Source organism: Mastigoproctus giganteus, chromosome 13, assembly GCF_048544385.1.
Source record: "Mastigoproctus giganteus isolate SK-2022 chromosome 13, ASM4854438v1, whole genome shotgun sequence".
NCBI classification, from domain to species: domain Eukaryota; kingdom Metazoa; phylum Arthropoda; class Arachnida; order Uropygi; family Thelyphonidae; genus Mastigoproctus; species Mastigoproctus giganteus.
In genome coordinates, this window is record NC_143587.1 from 6,148,057 (window position 1) to 6,175,454 (window position 27,398).

The 27,398-nt window shown below is 37.8% G+C and overlaps 1 protein-coding gene across 1 annotated transcript in view; it reads left to right on the top strand.

The window, feature by feature from the left end:
* LOC150075740 (uncharacterized) overlaps positions 1 to 27,398 on the top strand; it is a 311,310-nt gene that overhangs the window by 73,616 nt on the left and 210,296 nt on the right. The window contains exons 6-8 of the mRNA XM_090387858.1: positions 7,113 to 7,235; positions 15,067 to 15,150; positions 24,272 to 24,375. Of these exons, the coding sequence (XP_090243984.1) occupies positions 7,113 to 7,235; positions 15,067 to 15,150; positions 24,272 to 24,375 (311 nt within the window). The remainder of the gene's footprint in view (positions 1 to 7,112; positions 7,236 to 15,066; positions 15,151 to 24,271; positions 24,376 to 27,398) is intronic.

A 27,398-nucleotide genomic window follows, 5' to 3' on the forward strand; every position in this document is an offset into this window, starting at 1 on the left:
ATTATCAGTAGTGATTGCATTAAGAATCTGCAGATAAAGGAACCACTAGGTGGCAGTGATCATAGTGTGCTGAAGTGGGATTTACTCAGCGGTAACTACCATCAGGTGTAAAGGGAAGGGTTTTTGCTTTCATAAAGGTGACTACAGTGGTCTGAGACAGTATTTAAATTCTGTATGGTGGGACCAACTGATGATGTTACCAACAGCAAATTCAAAATGGGAAGCATTCAAAGAATTTATCTTGGAAGCTACTAGGCTTTACATACCAACTAAGAAATATTGTTCAAGGTTTAGGTCTAAATGGATGTCAGATGAACTAATGAGACATATGGCAGAGAAGAAAAAAGCATTGGATACATATAAATTAATGGGTGAATGGAAGTCTATGATAGCTATAAGCTGGTCTGTAACCAAGTCACAAAGGAGATTAGTCAGGCAAAGGGAGATTATGAGAAATTCTTGGCAAAGGATGCAAAGAAAAACAGAAAAGAGTTCTTTACCTATGTAAACTCTAGAAAGAAAGGGATGAATCAGATTGGTCCACTGGATATTGATGGTTCAACTGTTGATGATCCTGCTCAGGTGACTCAAGTAGAGATAGGGATGTGATAATCCCATTATATAAGGCTTTTGTTAGACCACACTTGGAATACTGTGTTCAAGTACGGAGACCGCACCTAAAGAAAGATATTGAGCTTCTTGAAAGGGTGCAAAGACGGTCACTCGCCTGGTGAAATCGGCAAAAGGGCATCCTTATGAAGAAAGACTTCGAATATGTGGGTTGCAGAGTGTGGAAACTAGACACCTTAGAGGAGATTTGATTGAGGTTTTTAAGGCTCTGAGAGGCATCAGTAAAATGAATGAGGATGAAATTTTCAAGATTATAAATGATGCTAGAACTAGGGGATATAAATTCAAGTTACGGGGTGGAAATGTTTAGATTGGACTGCAGGAAGTTTTATTTTAACCAGCGAGTTATAAATTACTGGAATAAGTTGCCTACATGGGTGATAGAGGCTGACAGTTTGGGGAAATTCAAAGGCCATCTGGATAGTACCTTCGGGTCAGGAAAGCGCATAGGATGATAGGTTTAATTTCCTTTTTTTAATTAATTATTATTATTAATTTATTTCATTTTTTTTTATCATTGTTTTGTTTGGTTTTTTTTTTTTTTTCTTGGCTGGTGCAGCATAAGCCATAGGCTTCCTTGCACCATGCGGCCATTACTAATACAATGACTAACAAACTGAGTATTTTGCATCTACATTCACCCATGAGGAGTTATTCAGGGAGGGGAATGCCAGAGGTGAGTTAAACTCTACCAGTGATCTGGATGATTTTGTAATAACTGAGAGGAAAGTGGAGGAGAAATTGTTGAAGATAAACATAAAAAAGGCACCTGGGGTGGACAGGATCTATCCAGTTATATTAAAGGAGGCAGCAAAGGAAGTAAGCAAACCCTTAGCCATAATTTTGAGACATTCTTTGGACTCAGGGGAGGTACCCATGGACTGGAGATGTTTAAATGTGACCCCAATTCACAAAGGAGGATCAAAGGGCAATGCAAGTAATTATAGACCTGTTAGTTTAACTTCTGTTCCACGAAAATTAATGGAGGCACTGGTTAAAGAAGCACTGCAGGATCATCGAGACGAGACTTCAATTATAGCTCGGACACAGCATGGTTTTGTTAAGGGAAAGTCTTGCCTGACCAAGTTGATTGGATATTATGATGTGGTCATAAAGGAACTGGACGCAGGGAATAACTTTGATATCATATATTTGCATCTTAGAAAGGCTTTTGATACTGTTGCACGTGGAAGACTGCTGCACAAATTGGAGGAGTGTGGCATTGGAGGCAAATTGCTGCTATGGATAAAGGGATGGTCGAGTGGGAGAAGACAGTGTTAATCAATGGACACTACTCATCGTGGACTAATGTTATTATGGAGTCCCTCAGGGTTCAGTATTGGGTCAGTTGTTGTTTTCTGTATTTATAAATGATATTGATGATGGTATATCAAGCTTAATGTCCAAGTTTGCAGACGATACGAAGGTTGGCAAGGTTGTTAAGGACACTAATGACAGTACGCTACTGCAACAGGATCTAGGAACGTTGAGGAGATGGGCCGAGAGGTGGCAAATGAAGTTTAACATTGACAAATGTAAGGTGTAAAACTACATACCACAAGTTTAAACAAATACACCAACCATTTACATAAACTGATTTAATGATAAAATAATACTGGATAGTTTACTGAATTGATACAATAAAAACTGTAAAATAATAATTTACAAAAACTGATTTACTTTACAACAAATAAAATTAAATTGATGAATTTTAAAATGCATTAAAAATATAAATTTAAAACTGATAAAACACCATTGAAGCTTTCGGGGCATCCGCCTCCTTTCTCAACAATAATTACTACATATGGGAAGCAGCAACCCCAGAGTGACGTATCAACTCTGTGGTACTACACTGACAGTGGTAGAGAACAAAATGGACCTGGGGATAATTGTGCAGACAGATATGAAGTTTACTGAGCAGTGCAGACGGTCTGCAAGGGTAGCTCGTAGTGTATTGTCAGTGATATACAGGAATTTTTCTAGCAGGGATAAGGAGGTGATTATCCCCTTATATAAGGCAATGGTTAGGCCACACCTTGAGTACTGTACACAGGTCTGGAGGCCTCATTTTAAGAAGGATGTAGAGCTGCTGGAACGAGTACAGAGAAGGGCAACAAGATTAATGAATGGAACAAAAGGTTGCTCTTATGAAGAAAGGCTTAAATTTTGCAAATTACAGTGTCTGGAGACTAGGAACCTGCGAGGTCATCTGATTGAGGTGTGAATAAAGCCTTGAATGGTTTGAGCATGCTCAATGCTGATGGAATTCTTCCTCTTGCTCAGAATAATCATTTGAGAGGGAATAAATTCAAACTGAGAAAAGATAGATGTAGGATAGATGTGCAGAAGTTTGCCTTTAGCCAGCGGGTGGTTGGTTGGTGGAACAGACTTCCATCGTTTATTGTGGAAGTTGATACCTAAATAAATTTAAGGCTGAGCTGAACAGGTACTTGGAACAAATGGAGGGATGAAATGGGAGCGTATTTTTTTTTTTTTTTTTTTTGGTTGATGCTTCATAAGCTTGCTTTCTTGCATCATATGCCTATGCTAATGCTACTGTTTATACAGATCAGATATAATTTGCAAACTTTCCTTTTGCTTCTATCTAGAAGGACCCAAATATTTGAAACAACATGTACCTCTTGGATCTACTAGGCAGAAATGCCTTACTTAATTCCTCTGGCTAACAGGATTTTCTTATTCTATCTTTAGCCCACCCCCAAGGTGGGCTAAAGATAGAATAAGACAATCTTATCAACAATCTCAACATTGATATTTCACTGTTTTCAGACAACTATTACAGAAAATAAATCGGGGAAACTATTGTGATTTTTAATATATAGTGATAATACTTTATAATGAGTAACACTTTTTTTTATCAATTATTGTTTAAATTATTAAATATGGAATGGGCTGGACTCGATTAATGCAATTAATTCGTCCTGCGAGTGCATCGCGCAAAACGGAAATGTGTTAATCGAATATAATAATCAATAGGAAAAATTATAATTGGTTCGTGACTTTCAGGAATGTCCATAAAGAATTTTAGAAATACCTTTTAAATAACTTTTTAACTGCATACCATGTAAAATATAAAAATTATAGAATTAAATGTTTATTGCACAAAATATATAATGAAGAAACTGACTATCTGCTACGGAAATATTTGAACACAGTCATTTGAACAGTTTTGGCTTCTTTGTTTTTTTCATCATACAATTACCGATAGCCAACAAACAAGCTTCTCTTGGCTTTGGTGAAATAACATGCTTCTTTCGATGTTAGAATCAACATCCATTACCTTTTGTTTCAGGTTCTCTGTGATACGAAAGGTTTCGCCTAGTTCTTTTACCGTTATCTCCTTTGTGGTAACATTTTCATTTGGCTCACACTCTTTTTCTTCAGCTTCGCTGTTCCTCTGTTTGAAGAAGATCACTTAGCTGTTCTGAACGAGAATTCAGTGATTCTCGAACATTAGCCGTATCCAAGCTTTTGAAATCAAGATCATTACCAAAAGTTATTGAAGACATAACTAACCAATGTTAGTTATGTCTTCAATAACTTTTTGAACTGCATCTTTGAAGCCAGTAAAATCATTTGCACAATGGGGTAAAAGATGCTTCCAAACTGCTCTCATATTGCTGGCTGTCACTTCTTCCCATGCTGCATGAATGTTTTCACTGGCCATTCGTATGTTATATTTTTTCCAAAATTCTGGTACAGAAATTGACACTGTCTCCTGTTGTCACAAAATTCAAGTGCCTGTGCAAAATGTTCTACAGAGATAGTAAGCCTTGAAAGTTGCAATAGTCCCTTAGTCCATGGGTTGCAATAATGAAGTCGTATTCACCGTTAAAAAAACAACTTTTGCATTTTCATTTAAGTTACCAAGTGCAGAAGGATGTCCAGGTGCATTATCTAAAAGCAACAGAGCTTTAAAAGTAAGATTGTATTTCTTGCAATAGGCTTCAACTGTTGGACAGAAATAAAACCAGTCTTCAAATGTATGCTGATATGTTTTGGGTTTGGTAATCCATTTTTTTTTTTTATTTGAACACAAATAAAATCTGGAAGAGTTTGATGGCTGTATCCTTTTAAAGCCCTAGGATTTTGTGCACGTTACACAAGCATAGGCTGCAATTTAAAATCACCTTCAGCGTTACCTCCTAATAAAAGTGTTAGTCGATCTTTTGAGACTTTATACCCAGGTTGTGATGCTTCATTTCCAACCAGATAGTTTTAGTTGGCATCCATTTCCAAAATAGACCTGTTTCTTCTACATTAAATATTTGCTGATCGTCGTATTCACCATCCTGAATGGTTTTTTGCAATTCTGCAGAAAATTTGGCTGCAGTATCTTCACCATCACTAGCAGCTTCCCCTGTTACTTTAACATTATGCAGTCCTGCTTGGTTTTTGAAACATTCAAACCACCCTGAACTAGCAACAAACATTTCAGTCTCCCCTTAATATTTTGTTTAGTAAAAATGTTAATAGCTTAGATAATAGAATTCTTTTTTGATTGCAACCTTCTATCCAAATTGATAAGACTTTCCATTTCAATCATTATTGGAGTTCTGTTTCTGGTATTTTGTAAAACAAAAGTAGTTGATGAAACTTTACCTTTCTCTTTATATTCGTCCTTACGGCTCCAGATAGTTCGTATGGTAGACTCACTGTATCCTAGATATCTTACGATTTTCGCATGGTTTGCACCACTTTCATGTTTTTTAACAACTTCAAGTTTTTCAGCTAAAGTAATAACTTTTTGTTTTTTTTATTGCAACCACGTTGTTTTTCACCCTTTCTTTTATCCATAATTAACAAGGGTAGAAAATTAGAATTTTTAAATACGTCTGCACGTGACTTTATTAGCTGGAGACAAACAAGTAATACATCTACTTCCGATGGTTGATGGAACACACACTGTGGCGGGCAAATGCTTGTTTATTGGCCGTCACACACTTAGCGTGCGATTCAAATCTTTTTTAACTATCACAAAAAAAGATCGCGTTAACTGGAAATTTGCATCGTGTAAAGTAAAAAGTGGTACGATTTTTTTCAAATCGCGGTAACTGAAAAATGTGTTAATCAAACTCGTGTTATACGAGGCCTGGCTGTATATTGAACAGTTAGATTAGCGGTTCTCAAAATGTTTTCTTCAGTGGGCCAGTACTGATGAAAATAAGTTGATAGAAATTGTGGGTGGACTGCATATCGGATTAATGCTGTGATTTCAGTGATATGCATATACATTGCACAGCATACATATCAGAAAACAACACTTTTCAATATAATTGGCAAAACGTTTTACATAAAATTAAATTTTTACAAATTCAAATACCTTGAATGGTATTTTTTAAATTAAGCAACACAAAATTTTATTTTAATTTTAAAACAAAATTAAAAATAATTAAATGTAGTGCAGACGTATCGATCATAAATTTAAATAATACAAAGAAATATTTATGAATTGTTGCGTTACAAGAAAAAAGTATAAATTTTAAGTTTAATATGTAGCAAGTGATTTATGGAATCGATTTTTGTTTGAGATTATTTCCATCAACCTGTGTTCTAAAGACATGCGGATATGTAAAACACATGCGAGATGATTATCCGTTAACTCGGATCTTAATTTAGACATTGTTTATGTTCATAATAATGCTTTTTTACAGATATAAGTTCTTACAAATAAAGCCATTCAACATTAGTGCACAATCTTATGATTCTATAAAATTTGAGCAAAGATTTTCTTCACATTTATATATAACATCATAAAAACCCGCCGCAGGCTACACTTTGTGAATACCCTTTATTAATTGCACCAGAAAAATTATGAAACATTTAACTGTAACAATTTACCCTGTGTGTCAAAGATCAGAAGAGTTGTGTATCAATTAATATATTTAGTTAAATATCACAAATTTAAATTACAAAATATGAATATATTGTACAGTCAGATCATAAAACTAATAAACTAACTGATTATTCAAACTAATTAATCAAACTAGTGTAGCTTCCTTTCTACTTCTCTCAACCATTGTGAATAATGGAGCATATATCGATCACAAGACAAGATGGTGGGTCAAAATAAAAGCCCCTGTTCTATCATCGTAGATTCACTCTGTTTATATTTTGAAATGTAAATGCAAGAGTTCTAAATAGATGTCACTTATTATTTTCCTTCATGTTGTTTTAAAGATGGCATATCAAAATAAAACTGTCCCTGTTTGGGATACGGACCCTCTCATGTGTACTGTAAATTTGGTTTGGATTTCAGTGTAAACACAGTATTTATGGAGCAGGAACAGACATAGACACGATGATCTCAAATAAGCTTGCTTTTCATTTTTGGAAAATAGGCTAAGGGAAAGAAAATCAGTTTAATTATTGAATTGGTTTTATTTAAATATACTAGCATATTAAATAAATCAGCATTTTTTTTTAATAATGGAACCCATGAATTTCTTTAAATATTTCAGAGTCCCAACAGGATGATGTGACACAAGCTGAAGTTAGACAGCATATTGAAACAGTAGTGGAAAGTGTATTAAGTGAACCAATAGATGGTGCTCGTATAGACAAACCTTACTTTCATCCTCAGTGTAAGCAAGCCCTAAATCAATTTTTAAATAATTTTATTCCTAACATAGTGTTAGATATCTATTGTAAATCCATAATTTTGAATTACTGTGTTTTGTTGCAGGGAGAGAGGGAGAGAGGGAGGGGGGGAGAGAGAGAGCGAGAGAGTGTAGAGTGTGTTTAGTGTCAAACGGCACCAGGGGATTTCCCCCATCTCCCCATACTATACATTGTGGGTGTGAAACAGAACACTGTCAATGCCAGAGGTTTAAAAGTGTGTGGATGTGTAGACGTGTGCCGTTGTTCCTCTGGTCATTTAGCTGCTGGGACCCAACGTTGTCCACACTGCCCCACGGAAGCAGACCAGGTACAATAGTATTATAGTTATTTACTCTGGCAGGTCCTGCCACCTAATTTCCTGAGATTTCAGTGGCTAGGACCTAAAAAAAAAAAATTATAGATAGGGGTCAGCCAAAAGGAGCACTATTTATGCGAATTGATGTTAAGTTTTTGGATGTAGGGCTCAAGCAATTTAGAGATGATTCGGACACTAGTAGTTCTAATTTAGAGAGGGGGAGACTGAAGGCTGAGAGAAAGACAGAGATAAGGAGTCCATAGAGAAGATGATCCCAAAATCAGTGGAGCAGACCCATGCCCCACCAGAGGAAAAAGAGGGATGGTGAGGGGGGAAACCAGGAGTCACCTCTTCCTCCCGCCCGTGGAGTGGAGGCAAAGGACCACACAAGGGAGCGTGGCTAGGAAGGCCTAATGGCAGCATCTGAGTTGTGCTGGTGGTTGTGTCACTCCTGGGATGAACCAAGGAAGGAATTGTATGGCACTATTCCTGCGGAGGTTTACAGTTGAGGTAAAGTTTGTTGCCTGGCAAAAAGGTCTTGGGCAAACTTGGAAAAGGTACGGTAGCTTTGCTCATGTTCCAGAAGGTGGTTCCTCATGCGGAAAGTAATGAATCTGTGTAATGAGAATGCATCGGAGAACTTCATAAAGCGGACAGTGGTACACAAGGTGGCCCCAGGTTTCATGGGATCCACAGTTACACAGAGGGTTGTCTATTATATGGAAGGAAGTCAGTTTTGCACAAATGGAACCGTGCCCTGTGAGAAGGAAGGTGGTTTGTAGGCCCGGGGAGAACCACGTCGGGCATTTGGGATAAACTGTTTGGACTTCTGGAAGAAATTTTCGAGATACAGCTCCCTTTGTAGACTCAGCCCACCAAGTCTGCCAGACTTGTGTTAAATGAGTGATAAGTCTCTTTTCTTCTGCAGTCCTGTTGTTGAGTGTATCAGAGGAGTCTAATATTGTCTGATTTTCCTTTGAAGAGTTGATAGAGTAGACCTGTGCAGACAATTTCTAGGTCTAAAGGTATACACCTGCTAGGACTTGCCGTGCATGGATTGAGACTGTGCGACAAGCTTGTGTTATTGTTAGGAGGATAGAGCGCTGGATGGTTTCTAGCTTTCGGCAATTGACAGTGGTCTGCATCTTTGCGAACCACACCCCAGAGGCATAAGTGATGAAAACTGCCTTATCGAAGAGTGCCAGGGTACACTTTTTGAGACCCCGGTCCCACCGGGTTATCCTGGCCACTAGGGCAGTGTAGTTTGTGATCTTTTTACATAGGTTGACAAGATGCAGTAGGTAATATACATTTTTGTTGATGACTACTCCAAGGTATTTCATTTGGACTTGCAGTTTTATGGTGGTGCCATGGATCTTTATCTGCCGCTGTCTGGTTGGTCCAAGCGCGCCCCTCAGTAAGACAGAGCAGGTCTTAGCAAGTGAGATGTTCAGTTGGTTATGAGTAACCCATTCTTATAGCACAGTCAGTGCACAATTTTCATAGGTCTCTAAGAGAGCCCTGGAGTCTGTCCCCAGCATCAAGATCAGGTCATCTGTGTACGTTTGTGATTGGACTTCACCAAGGTCGATGTTCAAGAAGTCATCCAGATGTAGTTCCAGAATAGGGGCCCTAGAACAGAACCCTGTGGGCAGCCTCAGTATGTATGTCTTGAAATGTGACTGTATGGGGTCTTCACCATGACGTTTCTATCTGAAAGATGGCCACTGATGCAGTTATATAGGTTCTCTGGGATCTTGGCTCATCTGAGTCAACCCAGGACACTCGACCACCATAAGGCATTGAATACCCCAGTGAAGTCCACGGATATTGTCAAGAAGTATTTATTGTTGCAGTTTGTAGCTGTGGCTATAATATTTCCTAGTGCATCAACGGTTGATTTTCCTGGCTTGAAACCAAATTGGTTTGGACCAGCCAGCCACTGCGGTTTCATAGTGGGTTTCTAATCTCTGGTGAAGGAACTGCTCAAACACTTTGCTCAGGATGGACAACAGAGCAATAGCCCTATAGGGGTCTGGTGGTTTGGACCGATTCTTGAGTATTAGTCAGACTAATGCAGTTTTCCAATCTGTTGGGAATGCCCCACATTTCAGGCAGTGGTTATAGAGGTTTAGAATGAGATCAGTCATACTCAGACTTTTTTGGCAATTTCTGGCTCAATTAGGTATAATCCAGGAGATTTGTTATTCCTAATTTTGTAGACTGCAGCAGTGAGCTCCTGTATAGTGAAGGGTGGTTCTACCACTGTGTTGTTGATACTGGGCATTTTCCCTCTCCAGTTGAAGTTGTTCGGTGGTGTGATCTGGGTATAGTTGCTTAAAGATGACATCCAAGATGTTACGATGGAGTCCTGCCACATTGTTGTCATCTGTCCTTCAGGTGTCTTCTGGAGGGAATGACCTCTCCCCTAGGGAGTTTTCTAGTTGTTATCCTATAAACAATCCCCCATGGGTCAGAGTTGCCCACAGTGGAGACAAGGTGCTCCTGGGACAGTTTTTCCCTCTGCCTGATCATTGCCGTATAGGAAATCCTTGCCTCCCTGTATTGGTTACTGAGGTATTCTACTTCTGCCGCAGGCCAGGACTTCCTGGCTCTCTGAAAGATACACCTCTTTTGGTTGACCTCTTTTCTAAGGGTCTGCAGTTCCCGGGACCACCATGGCACAGCACCCAGTATGGGGTTTTTCTGCTTAACTGGACATTGGCTGCATTAATTGTAGTATCAGTGATTTTATGTTGGTAGGAAGTCGGAATTCATCAGTGACAGTTTGGCAGGCTCTGGCATAATCGCATAGTCTGGCCTTGAACAGTGCAGGGATTGGTATTCTCTATATTTTTAATTTTAATTGAAGAACGTAAATAGAAAAAAATATTTCCTTCTTAATGCAGTGGGAATTAGCATTACCATTAGTTGAGGCATATGATGCAAGAACACAAGCGTATACAGCATCAGCCAAAAAAAAAAAAAAAACACACCTTCCCATTTTGCCCATCAGTAACTACAAATGTTTGTCTAGTTCAGCCTTAAATTTATTTAAGCTATCAACTTCCACAACAACAGATGGAAGTCTGTTCCAGCAATCAACTACCCGTTGGCTAAAGGCAAACTTCCGCACCTCTATTCTACAACTGTCTTTCCTCAATTTGAATCTATGTCCCCTCAGATTTGTAATCTGAGCAAGCGGAAGAATCCCATCAGTATTGAGCCTGCTCAAACCATTCAAGGCCTTGTACACCTCAATCAGATCATCTCGCAGGTGCCTAGTCTCCAGACGCTGCAACTTGCAGAACTTAAGCCTTTCTTGGTAAGAGTACTCATTTGTTCCTCTCACTGATATTGTTGCCCTACTTTGTACTTGTTCTAGCAACTATCCATCCTTCCTAAAATGAGGCCTCCAAACCTGTACGTAATACTCAAGGTGTGGCCTGACCATTGCCTTATCATCATCAGTAATTCAGTCTTGTGACTGGTCAGTTCCTCTGAGCTGTCACCATTTTTGTCTGCCCTGTGCCGTTTGTTTTAGTTCCTCAATTTCGAAGTCCTGCTTCATCCAGCAACATTCCGATGAAGGTATTTTTTGGTCTTCCCCCCCGGAGTGTTTTTCCTCTACAGTCTCTTCTATGGCATCCAGAAGCAAACCACCATGTCGAATCATGTGGCCCACTCATTTGAGTCTGGTTGATCTTATTCTACCTAGAATTTTCCTTTGTCTTGCACACATCTGAATACTTCCAAATTTGACACTTTTTCAGTCCATTTAATTTTTTTCATTATTCTGAGCAAGATGAAGAATCCCATCAGCATTGAGCATGCTCAAACCATTCAAGGCTTTATACACCTCAATCAGATCATCCCGCAGGTGCCTAGTCTCCGGGCACTGTAATTTGCAAAACTTAAGCCTTTCTTCATAAGAGCCCTCTGCTCCACTCACTAATCTTGTTGCCCTTATCTGTACTTGTTCCAACAGCTCTAAATCCTTCTTAAAATGAGGCCTGCAGACCTGTATACAGTACTCAAGGTGTGGCCTGACCATATACAAAGGGAATAAAGAGGTGATTATCCCTTATACAAAGGGATAATCACCTCCTTATTCCTGTATATCATTGACAAGACACTATGAGCTACTCCTGCAGACCGTCTGCACTGCTCAGAAAACTTCATATCTGTCTGCACAATTACCCCCAGGTCCTTTTCATTCTCTACCACTCTCAGTGTAGTACCACAGAGTTGAGGCCAAACTTTTTTTCCTTGCCCAAAGAGCTTACTCTGGGGTTACTGCTTAACATGTGTAGTACTTTACATTTGTCAATGTTAAACTTCATGTGCCACCTCTCAACCCATCTGCTCAACTTTTCTAGATCCTGTTACAGCAGCATACTGTCATTAGTGTCATTAACAACCCTGCCAACCTGTGCATGATCTGCAAACTTGGACATTAAGCCTGATATACCATCATCAGTATCGTTTATAAATACAGAAAACAACAGTGGACCCAACACTGAACCCTGAGGGACTCCACTAATAACATTAGTCCACGAAGAGCAGCATCCATTGATTACCACCCTCTGTCTTCTCCCACCAACCATCCCTTTTTTCATAGCAGCAATTTGCCTCCAATGCCACACTGCTCCAATTTGTGCAGCAGTCTTCCATGTGCAACAGTAACAAAGGCCTTTCTTAGATCCAAAGATATGATATCAAAGTTATTCTTTGCATCCAGTTCCTTTGTGACTACATCATAGTATCCAATCAACTTGGTCAGACAAGACTTCCCCTTAACAAACCCATGCTATGTCCGAGCTATAACTGAAGTCTTGTCTAGATAATCCTGCAATGCTTCATTAACCAGTGCCTCCATTAATTTCCCTGGAACAGAGTTAAACTAACAGGTCTGTAATTACCTGTGTCTCCCTTTGATCCTCTTTTGTGGATTGGGCTCACATTTGCACATCTCCAGTCCATGGATATCTCCCCTTAGTCCAGGGAAGCTCTCATAATTATGGCTAAGAGTTTGCTTACTTCCTTTGCTGCCTCCTTTAATATAACTGGATAGATCCCATCCACCCCAGGTGCCTTTCTTGTGTTTATCTTCAACAATTTCTTCTCCACTTTACTCTCAGTTATTACAAGATTAATTATCTACTAGCTTACTGCCAGAGTTGAATACACCTCCGGCATTCCCCTCCCTGAATAACTCCTCATGTATGAATGTAGGTCAAAATATTCATTTAGTTTGTTAGCTACCTGAGGAGGATCATCAACAGTTGAGCTTTCAATATCAAGTGGACCAATCTGATTCATCCCCTTCCTTCTAGAGTTTACATAAGTAAAGAACTCTTTGCTGTTTTTCTTTGCATCCTTTGCCAAAGATTTCTCATAATTTGCCTTCGCCTTTCTAACCTCCTTTGTGACTTGGTTGCAGACCAGCTTATATCTGTCATGTGTTACCTGTTATTTTATATGTGTCCCATGCATTTTTCTTCTCTGTCGCATGTCTAATTAGTTCATCTGACATCCATTTAGGCCTAAATCTTGAACAATATTTCTTAGTTGGTATGAAAAGCCTAGTAGCTTCCAATATTAATTCTTTGAATGCTTCCCATTTTGAATTTGCTGTTGGTAACATCATCAGTTGGTCCCACCATATAGAATTTAAATACTGTCTGAGACCACCGTAGTCACCTTTATGAAAGCAAAAACCCTTCCCTTTACCCTTGATGGTAGTTACCTCTTTGAGTAAATCCCACTTCAGCATACTATGATCACTGCCACCAATGGTTCCTTCATCTGCAGATTCTTAATGCATGAAGAATCACTAGTGATAATCAGATCAAGAGTATTACTCCCTCTAGTTGCCTCCTGAATATAATGCTGTAGAATAACAATCATCCAATAAATCCACAAAAGCCTTGCTAGTGTATGAGTGACCAACCCTCAAATTCCAGTCAATCTCTGGGAAATTAAAATCCCCCATTATAAGACACTCTGATTTACTGGCCCACTCTATTTCTCTGCACAATTGCTCATTATACTCATCAGAATCATTAGGCCTATAATTAATACTCACAGCTAATCTCATTTTTCCTTTCCAGTGCTTATGTCACACCAAACAGACTCAATGTTGCATTGTCCACCAACATCAATTGGATGCACTTCCTTAGATTTTGTTTTTTTTAACTAACAGCATAACCCCTCCTTCCTTCCTTCCTGTCTATCCTTTCTGTACACATACGTAATGTTTGGGTACAGAAATGTCATAATGTTTTATTTTACTGGACCAGTTTCATAATCAGTTCTTGCAATAATGTCACAGCTGCAGCCGTTTTTGACGGCTGCAGTTGTGACATTATCAGTGACACTATCAGTCTCAGAGTAGAGCAGCAGCAACTCATTATGTACCTGGTACATAATTTTTAGTTAAAAAATTATGTTTGTAAAATCTAAGTAGTTATAATTGATAGATACGTTTGTAAAATGTAAGTAGTTATAATAGATAATAAATTTAACTATCTATTGGTAACCATGTGGTTCGAACTCTCCGCTAGCTATCTATGCCAAATCACAGATTCTAAAAGCTCTATGAATATTACTGTTGTATGTTACGATCTACGTGACAAGTTTAATTATTAATCACATAAGTAGTGCTATAATTTGATTTATACTTTCAAGGTAGTTCAAAGTTAGCTTATTTTCTGCTGCAAGTTGCACAAAGGTGCAAGGCCTGTTCTTCACAGGAAGAACATTCATTGGTTCCTGTGTGTTGAGACATGCTGAATAATTATCTGATCCTGTGAGTTGCTGAGAATGAACCCAACAAAACGAGCCATCTTGTTTGAACATTCATTGGTTCCTGTGTGTTGAGACATGCTGGATAATTATCTAATCCTGCAAGTTGCTCAGAATGATCCCAACAAGATGACTCATTTTGTTGGGCTCATCCTTGATGTGCTCTTCCAAGAGATAGCACTTCTAAAAGGATGTTCAAGCCTGTTTAGATATGAAGTAAAGGTCCAGTTTGTCAATTTGGCCACCTTTCTGACCAGATCTCACACATTTGACTTTTTTTGTAGGATTATGTTAACAATCAAGTCATGAAACCCCCCCCCCACCTTGCCAATTGGTGTGAATGACTTAAAGACAAAGATAACTACAACAATCAGCAGAGGTATACTAGCTATGTTATAGCACACCTAACAAGAGGGTGGGATATGTGTTGTATTACTGCTGGAAGGCATATCAAAATGTAACTACTATTACTTCTACTGAAACTTTGAGTTTGTACTAATTTTCTCTAATTACAATGTTTCTTCTGTGTGTTCATGAAAATGCTTTCGATATACCTTGTTTAAGAAATTATTGGAGGAACCCCTGAAATAATCAAGAAAATATTGCATTCTTCTTTGATTCATAAGTTTTTTTAAGTGGTCAATTTCAAGATTCTTTTCATTGTTATTCATTCAATTATTTTATTCCTTTAGATGATCATCTGTATAACACTTTTCATAATAGATTAGCTGAAGCTGTATGCGTATTGTCCCATGCCTTAAAAATAGCCTTGCAAAGTAAGTGATATTTCTGATATTTATGTTAATGTTTGAAATTTGGTTGTTTGGACTATCTTAGCATTTAATGTAGTTTTTTGATAAAATAAAATGGGATCCTTCAAATAACTTCTAAATATTGTGAATGTAATATGTTTTAAACCTTATTTTAGACATAGTACCGTCAGTCCTCGTATAACACGTTTACACTACACGAATTTGATCATACACGATTTATCAATAGGGGAACGATATCGTATATAACTCGAACTGAATTTGCTTATGCACGATTTGCCTTTGTGTTTACATGAAATGACAGTCAAACGTGGAATCGCCCCAACTGAACGCAACACGAGAAGATTTTGAAAATGTATTTGTTTTTTATATCAGTGAAGGGGAAACACATTTCATCAAAATGTAAAAACTCACACAGTTCCAGCTATCGGTATTATCGCAAATGCAATTAGATCGAGTTTATTACTCGTTTGTAACAGATTCCACTAGCAGAAACGCAACTGGAAATTGTTTTTATTATTTTATGGATAGACAGAGGCGGACTAGGTCAAATTCTTACCAGGTAAAATTTGTAGCGGCCTCATAGTAGTGTTTATGGCCAAATTCACACTGGCCTACGGCCCACCGGGGTTTCCCCCATAAGGCTTATGGCCAGTCTGTCGATAGAGAAAAAAATATGAAATTGTGAAATACTTTGAGCGAAATGAAAGACCACGTGATATTGCACGTGCTACAGGCCTAAATGAGGCAATGCCGAGAATTAGAAATAATGCAGAGAAAATAAAATCAACTTTCATAGCAGGAACAACTCAAAGTGTAATCAAATCCATTAGACCAAGGCACAAAGAATTGGAAGAGATGGAACAGCCGTCATCTGTTTGGATAGAAAATCAAACAAAGAACAAGTTTGCTTACGATAGAAGCAAAAGCATTAGCAATATTTTATTACGATTATTTATTGTGTTTGGTAATGTTTTGGTTACAAATGTGTGTTCAATCTTGGGTGGTCGGCACCTAACCCTATTTTTCCCATAGGGCCTGTTGTTTATATTGCACGAGGGTTTCTAGGAACACAACTAACATACTATACGAGGACTTGACTGTATATCCTTTACAAATAGCAAGATATCATTAATTTAAATAAATTGTAAGTATACCTTCATACATTAAATTAGTGTATAAAGGTATGCTTACCTTTTTAAACTAGAATCTTGCTGACATTGATTTGTGAACATTTGGATCTGTTTCAAAAATTTAATTACAAACCAGTCAATCAAATTATTCTTTACTTAAGGCTATGAAAATGCAATTTGCATTGTTTCTTTATATAACAGAATCAAAAAAAACTTTACTGTATTTTGTTATATTAGCATTAGTAGAGGCATATGATAAGGAAAACTTTGTTATATTAGCATTAGTAGAGGCATATGATGCAAGAAAGCAAGCTTATGCATCATCAGCCGAAAAAAAATGTTCCCATTTCACTCCTCTGTTTGATCCAAATAGCTGTCCAGCTCAGCTTTAAATTTATTTAGACTATCAACTTCCACAACAAAGGATGGAAGTCTTCCACCAACCAACTACCCACTGGCTGAAGGCAAACTTCCGCACATCTATCCTACATCTGTCTTTCCTCAATTCGAATTTATGCCCTCTCAGGATAGATTATTCTGAGCAAGATAGAAATAACAGAACTGTTTGTTTCCCTTTCCTTTCTGCCCAGACACGATAGGAGGGAGTATATGATGAGAGCATTGTCAATCAATTCGGCCCTGGAAGGATTGTGCAAGGCTCAAGGGGTAGAATTTTTTTCAGCCTGGTCTGTACTTGTTAACAGGAGAGACTGCTTCTACAGGGATGGGATACACTTAAATAGAAATGGTGCAAGAATATTTGCTGATGCTATCGAGGTGGTTCGGAAAACTGCTAGATTGGGGGGATACAAGGACTAATAGATTAGCAGTAGCCACTGGCAGAGGTGAAAGTGATTCTTGCACTGCTTCTATTGGAATGAGCTGCAGCCTGGAAAATAAGATGCAGGATATTTCAGAGACTGCTGGGAATCATTGGGGTACAAATAAACACATAGGTTGTGTTAGGGTAGCTAAGAAAAAGAACAGGTGCATGTATACTTGCGTGTACACCAATGCTAGGAGTTTAGTAAATAAATTTGATGAATTTGAGGTATTGCTCAAAACATCAAAGGCAGATATTGTGGGGATTTCAGAGACGTGGTGTCACACAGATATAAGGAATGCAGAACTGGAATTTGGGGAGTACAATGTCTACAGAAAGGATAGACAGGATAGGAAGGGAGGAGGGGTTATGCTATTATTTAAGAAATACATAAAATCCAAGGAAGTGAAGCCAGTTGACATTGCTGGACAGTGCAGTGTCGAGTCAGTTTGGTGTGACATAAGCATTGGGAGATCAAAATTGAGAGTAGGAGTGTGCTATAGGCCTAATGACTCTGATGAGTATAATAAGAAACTGTACGGGGAAATAGAGTGGGCCAGTAAATCAGAGAGTCTTATAATGGGGGATTTTAATTTCCCAGATATTGACTGGAATTTGGGGGCTGGTCACTCACACACTAGCAAGGCTTTTGTGGATTTATTGGATGATTGTTTTCTACATCAGCATGTTCAGGAGGCAACTAGAGGGAGTAATACTCTTGACTTGATTATCAGTAGTGATTCTTCATGCATTAAGAATCTGCAGGTAAATGAACCACTAGGTGGCAGTGATCACAGTGTGCTGAAGTGGGATTTACTCAAAGAGGTAACTACCATTAGGGGTAAAGGGAAGGGTTATTGCTTCCATAAAGGCGACTACGATGGACTGAGACAGTATTTAAATTCTATACAGTGGGACTAACTGATGATGTTACCAACAGCAAATTCAAAATGGGAAGCATTCAAAGAACTTATCTTGGAAGCTACTAGGCTTTACATACCAACTAAGAAATATTGTTCAAGGTTTAGGCCTAAGTGGATGTCAGATGAACTAATGAGACATATGGCAGAGAAGAAAAATGCATGGGATACATACAAATTAACACGTGACACAGAAGCCTATGATAGATACAAGTTGATCTGTAACCAAGTTCCACAGGAGGTAAGGCAGGCGAAGGCAGATTACGAGAAATCTTTGGCAAGGGATACAAAGAAAAACAGCAAAGAGTTCTTTACTTATGTAAACTCTAGAAGGAGGGGGATGAATCAGATTGGTCCACTTGATATCGATGGGTCAACTGTTGCTGATCCTGCTCAGTTTAGCTAACAAACTAAATGAATATTTTGCATCAACATTCACACATGAGGAGTTATTCAGCGAGGGGAATGCCAGAGGTGTATTCAACTCTGGCAGTAAGCTAGAGAATCTTGTAATAACTGAGAGTAAAGTGGAGGAGAAATTGTTGAAGATAAATACAAGAAAGGCACCTGGGGTGGATGGGATCTATCCAGTTATATTAAAGGAGGCAGCAAAGGAAGTAAGCAAACCCTTAGCCATAATTATGGGAGGTTCCTTGGACTCAGGGGAAGTACCCATGGACTGGAGATGTGTAAATGTGACCCCAATTCACAAAGGAGGATCAAAGGGCGACACAAGTAATTATAGACCTGTTAGTTTAACTTCTGTTCCTGGAAAATTAATGGAGGCACTGGTTAAAGAAGCACTGCAGGATCATATAGACAAGACTTCAGTTATAGCTCAGACACAGCATGGTTTTGTTAAGGGGAAGTCTTGCCTGACCAATTTGATTGGATACTATGATGCAGTCACAAAAGAACTGGATGCAGGAAATAACTTTGATATTATATACTTGGATCTTAGAAAGGCTTTCGATACTGTTGCACATGGAAGACTGCTGCACAAATTGGAGCAGTGTGACATTGGAGGCAAATTGCTGCTATGGATAAAGGGGTGGTTGAGGGGGAGAAGACAGAGTGGTAATCAATGGACACTGCTCATCGTGGACTAATGTTATTAGTGGAGTCCCTCAGGGTTCAGTATTGGGTCCATTATTGTTTTCTGTATTTATAAATGATATTGATGATGTTGATGAAGCTTAATGTCCAAGTTTGCAGACGATACAAAGGTTGGCAGGGTTGTCAAGGACACTGCTGACACTATGCTACTGTAACATGATCTGGAAAGGTTGAGCAGATGGGCTGAGAGGTGGCAAATGAAGTTTAACATTGACAAATGTAAAGTACTACATATGGGAAACAGCAACCCCAGAGCAACGTATCAACTCTGTGGGATACACTGACAGTGGTAGAGAATGAAAGGGACCTGGGAGTGGTTGTGCAGGCAGATATGAAGTTTTCTGAGCAGTGCAGACTGGCTGCAAGAGTAGCTCATGGTGTATTGTCGATGATATATAGGAATTTTTCTAGCAGGGATAAAGAGGTGATTATTCCCTTGTATAAGGCAATGGTCAGACCGCACCTAGAGTACTGTATACAGGTCTGGAGGCCTCATTTCAAGAAGGATGTAGAGATGCTGGAACAAGTACAGAGAAGGGCAACAAGATTAGTGAATTGAACAAAGGGGTGCTCTTACAAAGAAAGGCTTAAGTTTTGCTAATTACAGTGTCTGGAGACTAGGCACCGGCGAGGTGATCTGATAGAGGTGTATAAAGCCTTGAATGGCTTGAGCATGCTCAATGCTTATGGGATTCTTCCTCTTGCTCAGAATAATCACCTGAGAGGGCATAAATTCAAATTGAGGAAAGACAGATGTAGGATAGACGTGAGGAAATTTGCCTTTAGCCAGTGGGTGGTTGGTTGCTGGAATAGACTTCCATCCCTTGTCGTGGAAGTTGATAGCCTAAATAAGTTTAAGGCTCAGCTGGACAGGTATTTCGAACGAACAAAGGGGTGAAGTGGAAGTGGTTATTTTTTATTTATTTATTTATTTATTTATTTTTTTTTTTTGGCTGATGCTGCATAAGCTTGCTTTCTTGCATCAAATGCCTCTGCTAATGCTTTCTCCTTTGATTTATGTTTTTTCTGCCTCACTCTTTCGTTTTAGTTTGAACATTAATAACCAGTTTGTTTTTTTGTTTTTTTTTACCTTGCCATTTGGTTTTCCTTAATGAAACATTAATTGATTCATTTATTTATTTAAGTTGTTTCTTTATTATGATTTATTTTCGAGGTTAATTTGCATTCAGTTACGGAAAGTTTGTGCAATAAATAAAATCTTGCACCAGTCCGTTAATTAAATGATCACCCCTCGTATATGATCACCCCTGAGCAAATTGCAAAAGCCCAGAAAATCTTGGATGAAGACAGGTGAATTACACTTTGTAAATTAGCTGTTAGAATGTCCATTTCATATGGTAGTGCTCACAATATTGTGAAAGATCACCTGAAAATGTTGCAAATCTAAGCCCATTGGATTTGACTCCAGAACAAAAACAGCAAAGAATAGACTTGTTCAAAGAAATGCTTGATTGTTTTGAAACACATCTAAGCCCATTGGATTTGACTCCAGAACAAAAACAGCAAAGAGTAGACTTGTTCAAAGAAATGCTTGATTGTTTTGAAACACAGGGTCAAAACTTCTTAAATCAAATAGTGATGCGATGAAACCTGGATTTTTAACTATGATCCAAAGACAAAACAACAGTCGAGTGAGCAGAAGCATTCCGATTTGCCAAGGCCTTAGAAATTTTGAGCTTCTTGTTTGGCTGTCAAACAAATGGTTCTTGTGTGTTTTTACATAAAATACATTCTTATTACACATCTTGTGCCTTGTGGAAAGCCTATGAATAAGGAAGCATATTCTGAAGTTCTCAGAATCAAACTTCGCCATACCATTCGTGAGGAATGTCAAAAACTTTCTGGTGTGAAGTGGTTTCTCCATCATGACAATGCCAGGCTCCATACAGCTAATATTGTGCAGCCAGGCTCCATATGGCTAATATTGTGCTGCCATAGGTGTCTAAGTTCTGCCGCATCCCCCTTATTCACCAGACTTAGCCCTGTGTGATTTCTTTCTGTTTCCATGTAAGGCAAGTGCTTCACGTCCAACAACAATGCTCGCAGAGCCACAGTGGAAGCACTTCACTGTGTTGTGAAAAATGGCTTGCAAGGTACATTTAATGTATGGGTACGATGGTGGCAAAAGTGTGTAAAGTTTAAGGGAGAGTATTTTGAAATCCACAGAGGATTCAGATGATGACAAGATGAGATCTTGCACCAGTCTACGAATTAAATGATTACCCCCTGTATTATAAAAATACATAAAGTAAAAATTAATTAATAAAAGCTTTTAATAAATATTTATTAACCCTTTGAAAAAATTAATAATATAAGTAATTGGATTTAGCATAATTTAGTTTAAATAGTCCTGTTCTTTTTTTTATTAGCATTAGCATTAGTAGATGCTACTAATGCTAATGCAGATTATGAGAAATCTTTGGTAAAGGATGCAAAGAAAAACAGCAAGGAGTTCTTTATTTATGTAAACTCTAGAAGGAAAGGGATGAATCAGATTGGACCACTTAACATAGATGGGTTGACTATTGATCATGCTCAGGTAGCTGATAAACTGAACGAGTAATTTGCATCTACATTCACACATGAGGTGTTATTCAATGAGGGGAGTACCAAAAATTTATCAAACTCTAACTGAGAGCAAAGTGGAGGAGAAATCGTTGAAGTTAAACATAAGGAAGGCACCTGGAGTGGACTGGATCTATCCAGTTATATTAAAGGAGGCAGCAAAGGAAGTAAGCAAACCCTTAGCCATAATTATGAGAGCTTCCTTGGACTCAGGGGAGGTCCCCATGGACTGAGGTGTGCAAATGTATCACCAGGTTCAAAAGGTGACACAAGTAACTACAGACCTGTTAGTTTAACTTGTGTTCTGTGGAAAATAATGGAATCACTGGTTAAAGAAGCATTGCAGGATAATCTAGACAAGACTGCAGTAATAGTTAAGACACAGCATGGGTTTGTCAAAGGGAGGTCTTGTCTGACCAATTTGATTGGTTATTATGATGTGATCACAAAGGAACTGAATGCCAAAAATAATTTTGGTATCATATACTTGGATTTCAGGAAAGCTTTTGATACTGTTGCACATGGAAGACTGCTGTACATATTGGATAGGTATGGCATCAAGGGTAAGCTGCTACAATGGATAAAGGGATGGTTGAGTGGGAGACAACAAGAGAGTGGTAATCAATGGACACTGCTCTTCATGGACAAATGTTATTAGTGGAGTTCCCCAGGTTTCGGTGTTGTACCCATTGTTGTTTTGCATATTTGTCAATGATATTGATGAAGGTATATCAGGTTTAATGTCCAAATTTGCAAATGATACAAAGGTTGGCAGGGTTGTTAACGACAGGAAAGCTGTATGCTACTCCAACTGGATCTGGATAAGTTGGGAAAATGGGCTGAGAAGTGTTAATTGGAGTTTAACATTGACAAATGCAAAGTACTGCATATGGGTAACAATAACCAAAGAGAAACGTACCAATTGGGTGGTACTACACTCAGGGAAGTGGAAAGTGAAAAAGACCTGGGGTAATTGTGCAGCCAAATATGAAGTTCGCTGAGCAGTGCAGATGGGCTTCCAGGGCAGGTCATGTAGTCTTGTCAGTGATATATAGGAATTTTGCAGGGACAGGGAGGTGATAATCCTGTTATACAAGGAAATGGTCAGGCCAAACCTAGAGTACTGTGTACAGGTCTGAAGGCCTCATTTTTAGGAAGGATTTAGAGTTGCTAGAACGAGTACAAAGAAGGGCAACAAGATTGGTGAGGGGGAACAAAGGGGTGCTCTTACCACGAAAGGCTTAAGTTCTGCAAATTGCAGCACCTGGAGAGAGTAGGCACCTGTGAGGTGGTCTGATTGAGGTGTATAAGGCCTTGAATGGGTTGAGCAAGCTGAATGCTGATGGGATTCTTCATCCTGCTCAGACTAAGAACCTGAGGGGGGCCACAGTTTCAAATTGAAGGAAGATAATTGTAGAATAGATGTGCGGAAATTTGCCTTTAGCCAGCAGGTAGTTAATTGGTGGAACAGGCTTCCATCTTTTGTTGTGGAAGCTAATAGCCTAAATAAATTTAAGGCTGAGCTGGACAGGCATTTGGGATGAAATGGGACGGGGTTTTTTTTTTTTTTTTTGGCTGATGCTGCATAAGCTTGCTTTCTTGCATCGTATGCCTCTACTAATGCTAAAAATGCAGTTAATATAAGTATAATTATCGTGAATACCTAAAGCTGTGGGTCCTTGGACTTTAACTACTTCGTCTGGGGGGGGGGGGGTGGCAGCGAAAATCGTAGGAGCCACTGCAATAAGCCAGGTCTCTGTTTCTGTTATGGTGACTACCACATGCTGCTTGATGGCAAACTTCATGAGATTCGACCGTTTTGTTACTCCCTGAAATTTTACAATTGCATTCTCATGTTGACTCTCTTACTAGTGAAAATTTGTCTCTTTCTATCTTTAATTTTGCTCACTCCATTTGGGGTCTTATACTAATTGGGTGTCCCCTGGGGTGTTGACTACAATTGACAAGCTTTGTAGTCCATACTGCTAAGAAGTTTGCTTCTTCTTACTAGCCTGGTTTGCCATTATTGGAACCCTTCTCTAGAAATTCTGGACAGTAAGGGGGGGGAGGTTCGTTTTTTTAGGTATACAATACATAGTATGAGTGTGTTTAATAATTTGTATAAGCTTTTAAAAAATCTAAATTTATTATTTCATTAAATGACCATTTTCTGAGATAATGACAAGGCATTCTAACATTTAATGCAGTAGTGAGGTGTGTACTTATGGATACACTCTCAGAGATTAACTTTGTTGTAGACACGAATTTTAAGAAAAATAAATGGAAACAATGGCACACAATGTCTGCTGCTGCTGCTAGTAGTGTCATGTTAATTTCAATATAACAATGTCGGATTTTGAAGTTGCTTTGGGACTGTCATAGAGATATGCATATAGAATAGGGTAATATTATATCTTTATAATCTGATTACTTGAACTGGCCTTTTCTTGTATCTCTTTTGTGTTTTTATGATAGAGCTAAAGTTTTGTGAAAATTAAGAAACTCTGCATTATTAAAGAGGACAAATCATTGAAATTTATTTGATTTAGATAAACCTCCAGAAGGAGATATCATTCCAACCACAGCACATGCCACTTTAAAAAGTTTAATCTTAGAAGTGGTAACTAATTCTTCAGGGATGCCAGAACTTCAGGTATACTATAATTTATATTTAATTGCTAAATGTTGTTTCTGTGGTATATTGTGTATTTTGTGGTAATTTAAACTTCATATAGTGTGAAAATGGAAGCTTAGAGAATTATTTCTTGGAAAGAAAATACTAAATTTGTATGAATAGAATAAAATTTTATAAGTTCAGGAAGGTTATAAATCCCATTACCTTGCACAAACTAAAATTATTAAAAATTAATAATTGAATAAAACAATAACTACTTCATTAAATTAATAATTAAAATTAATGAGGATTCATTGTAGAGTCCAGTAATATTATAATTGGGAAAATAAACTATAATTGAATAAATATGAAAAAAAAATGAAACCTGTGAATTGGTAGTATTGGAATTGCTAAATTACATCTTAGTATATTAATTGATGGATTGTATATGAAGTCCAACATACATTTTATTTGAAATATGCTTTAAAATGTAATGAAAGGTTACCTTTCTTGTTTATTTCACATTAATATAAAATTAAAATCACTTGCAGCTTCCATGAATTGTTATTTTATCAACCAAATTTAAAGTGTTAAGATATGGCTGTACCCTCCCCCTGCTTTTTAAACACAATAAAATGGCCAGATTTGTGCATGCTCTTACTATAAAAGGTATTCTTTCTAGCAATCAAGACTTCTCTTTTTATTGCTCAGTATAGCTAATTCAAGAATTGCATGTGTTATATCTTTGATAGCGCAAATAGTCCATATCATTTTACAGTCAGTCCTTGTATAGCACGATAGTTGTTCCTAGAAATCCTCGTGCAATATAAACAACAGGCCCTATGGGAAAAATAGGGTTAGGTGCCGACCACCCAAGATTGAACACACAGTTGTAACTAAAACATTACCAAACACAATAAATAATCGTAATAAAATACGTAAGTATTTTATTATGATTATTACCTAATAAAATATTGCTAATGATTTTGCTTCTATCGTAAGCAAACTTGTTTTTTGTTTGATTTTCTATCGAAACAGATGACAGCCGTTCCATCTCTTCCAATTCTTTGTGTCTTAATCTAATGAATTTTAATTACACTTTGAGTTGTTCCTGCTATGAAAGTTTTTATTTTCTCTGCATTCTTTGTAATTCTCGGCGTTGCCTCATTTAGGTCTGTAGCACATGCAATATCACATGGTCTTTCATTTCGCTCAAAGCGTTTCACAATTTCATATTTTTTCTCTATCGACAGAGGCGGACTAGCCATAAGCCTTACCAGGGAAACGCCGGTGGGCCCAGGCCAGTGTGATTTTGGCCATAAACCATAGTATGAGACAACTATAAATTTTCCCGGGTAAGAATTTTTGACCCAGTCCGCCTCTGTTTATCAATATTGCTTTTCTTTTACTCTCTGAATCTGCAGTGTCTTCACCAGGATGCTTCCTTTTCGCACCTTTTAAGTATTTTACTCATTTTTAGGGAATAAAGCACAATTACAAAACGAGGAGGCACGCTTGATACACATAAACAAAGCTGCGCACGTGTAGCAACTGAATAAACAACACCGTAAAGGCAGACACAACTCTATTAACACCTCACATTTTATTAAAGCACGTTTCTAGGGGTTACTACCATAAAACAATAAAAACAATTTCCAGTTGCGTTCCTGCTAGTGGAATCTGTTATAAACTGGTAGTAAACTCGATCTAATTGCATTTGCGATTATACCAATAGCTGGAATTGTGTTGGTTTTTACGTTATTATGGAGAAATGTGTTTCCCCTTCACTGATATAAAAAACATAAATACATTTTCAGAACCTTCTCTTCATTCCTATCGTGTTGCATTCGGTTGGGGTGATTCTGCGTTCGACTGCCATTTCTTGTAAACACAAAGGCGAATCGTGCATAAGCGAATTCGGTTCGTGTGATATAAGATATCGTTCTCCTATTTATAAATCGTGTATGATCGAATTTGTGTAATGTAAACACGTGTTATACGAGGACTGACTGTACTTTTTTTTTTTTTTAAAGGGGAGGATATATTTGAAGGCTTTGAATTAGGTTGAACTCCAGAATTCATGAAAGCTGCAAGTGATTTTAATTAGGTGTTTCATTTTAAATAAGTATAGTATTTTGAAATAAAAAATAAAGGTAAACTTTCATTTCATTTTATAATAAAATAACTATATTTAGACAAAATTCTATGAAGATGACTAGTCCATTCTGTCCCTGTAATGGCTTTTGCCATCTAGTTAACACAAAACATCATCCCAAAAAATCCATTCTTCATTTTCTAAAGCATCTCTCAAACTTTAGTGACACAGGGACTCCCTTTTAGGTTACATATTCTCATGGACTTGAACCTAGACAAATTCTTTCTGTGCTATACATTTTTTGTCAGTGTTTAAATATTTATAAAAAAATTTGCTAACTGTTGGAAATGATATTTTTCAGGTATTTAAGGAAGTCCTGGTTTTGATGAAAAGGCCCTTATCTCAATTCTGGTACCACTTAAATATTGTCCTTGTTTAAATGCAGCAGATAGCAGCTCTATCAACAACTTTTATCCAATAGCTTTAATCTCACTATTTCAAAAACTTATTTGACACACTCATTTTCTTGAAGCCAATCAGGTCATCCATCAGCAACACTATGCTGACCACTACCTGGCATTTGTTGACTTTTGCTCCAAGATCACTGGTAGTCTTGAAAAGGCCACTATGCAATACCACTGATCCCAGACTTATCTATAGCTGGATAAATCATAATCTTCTCCTCAACAAACTCAGAAAATTTGGCTTAAGAACAAAAATTAACCTTCTTGAAAATTGACTTACTGCTTGTCCACTTGTTATAAAAAGAAATCTGTCTTATTCAGATATTTGTTATTTCTCCCGGAGAGTACCTAAAGGCCCACTTCTTGGATCTGTCCCATTTATTCTTTTCATCAATCAATTTCTCCTTTCTTCCATTTAGACTTATGTAGTTGCATATGCTAATGATATATCCATTATAATTACAGATAAAGCTAAAAATCAGCTCATACTTAAAATCCAAATA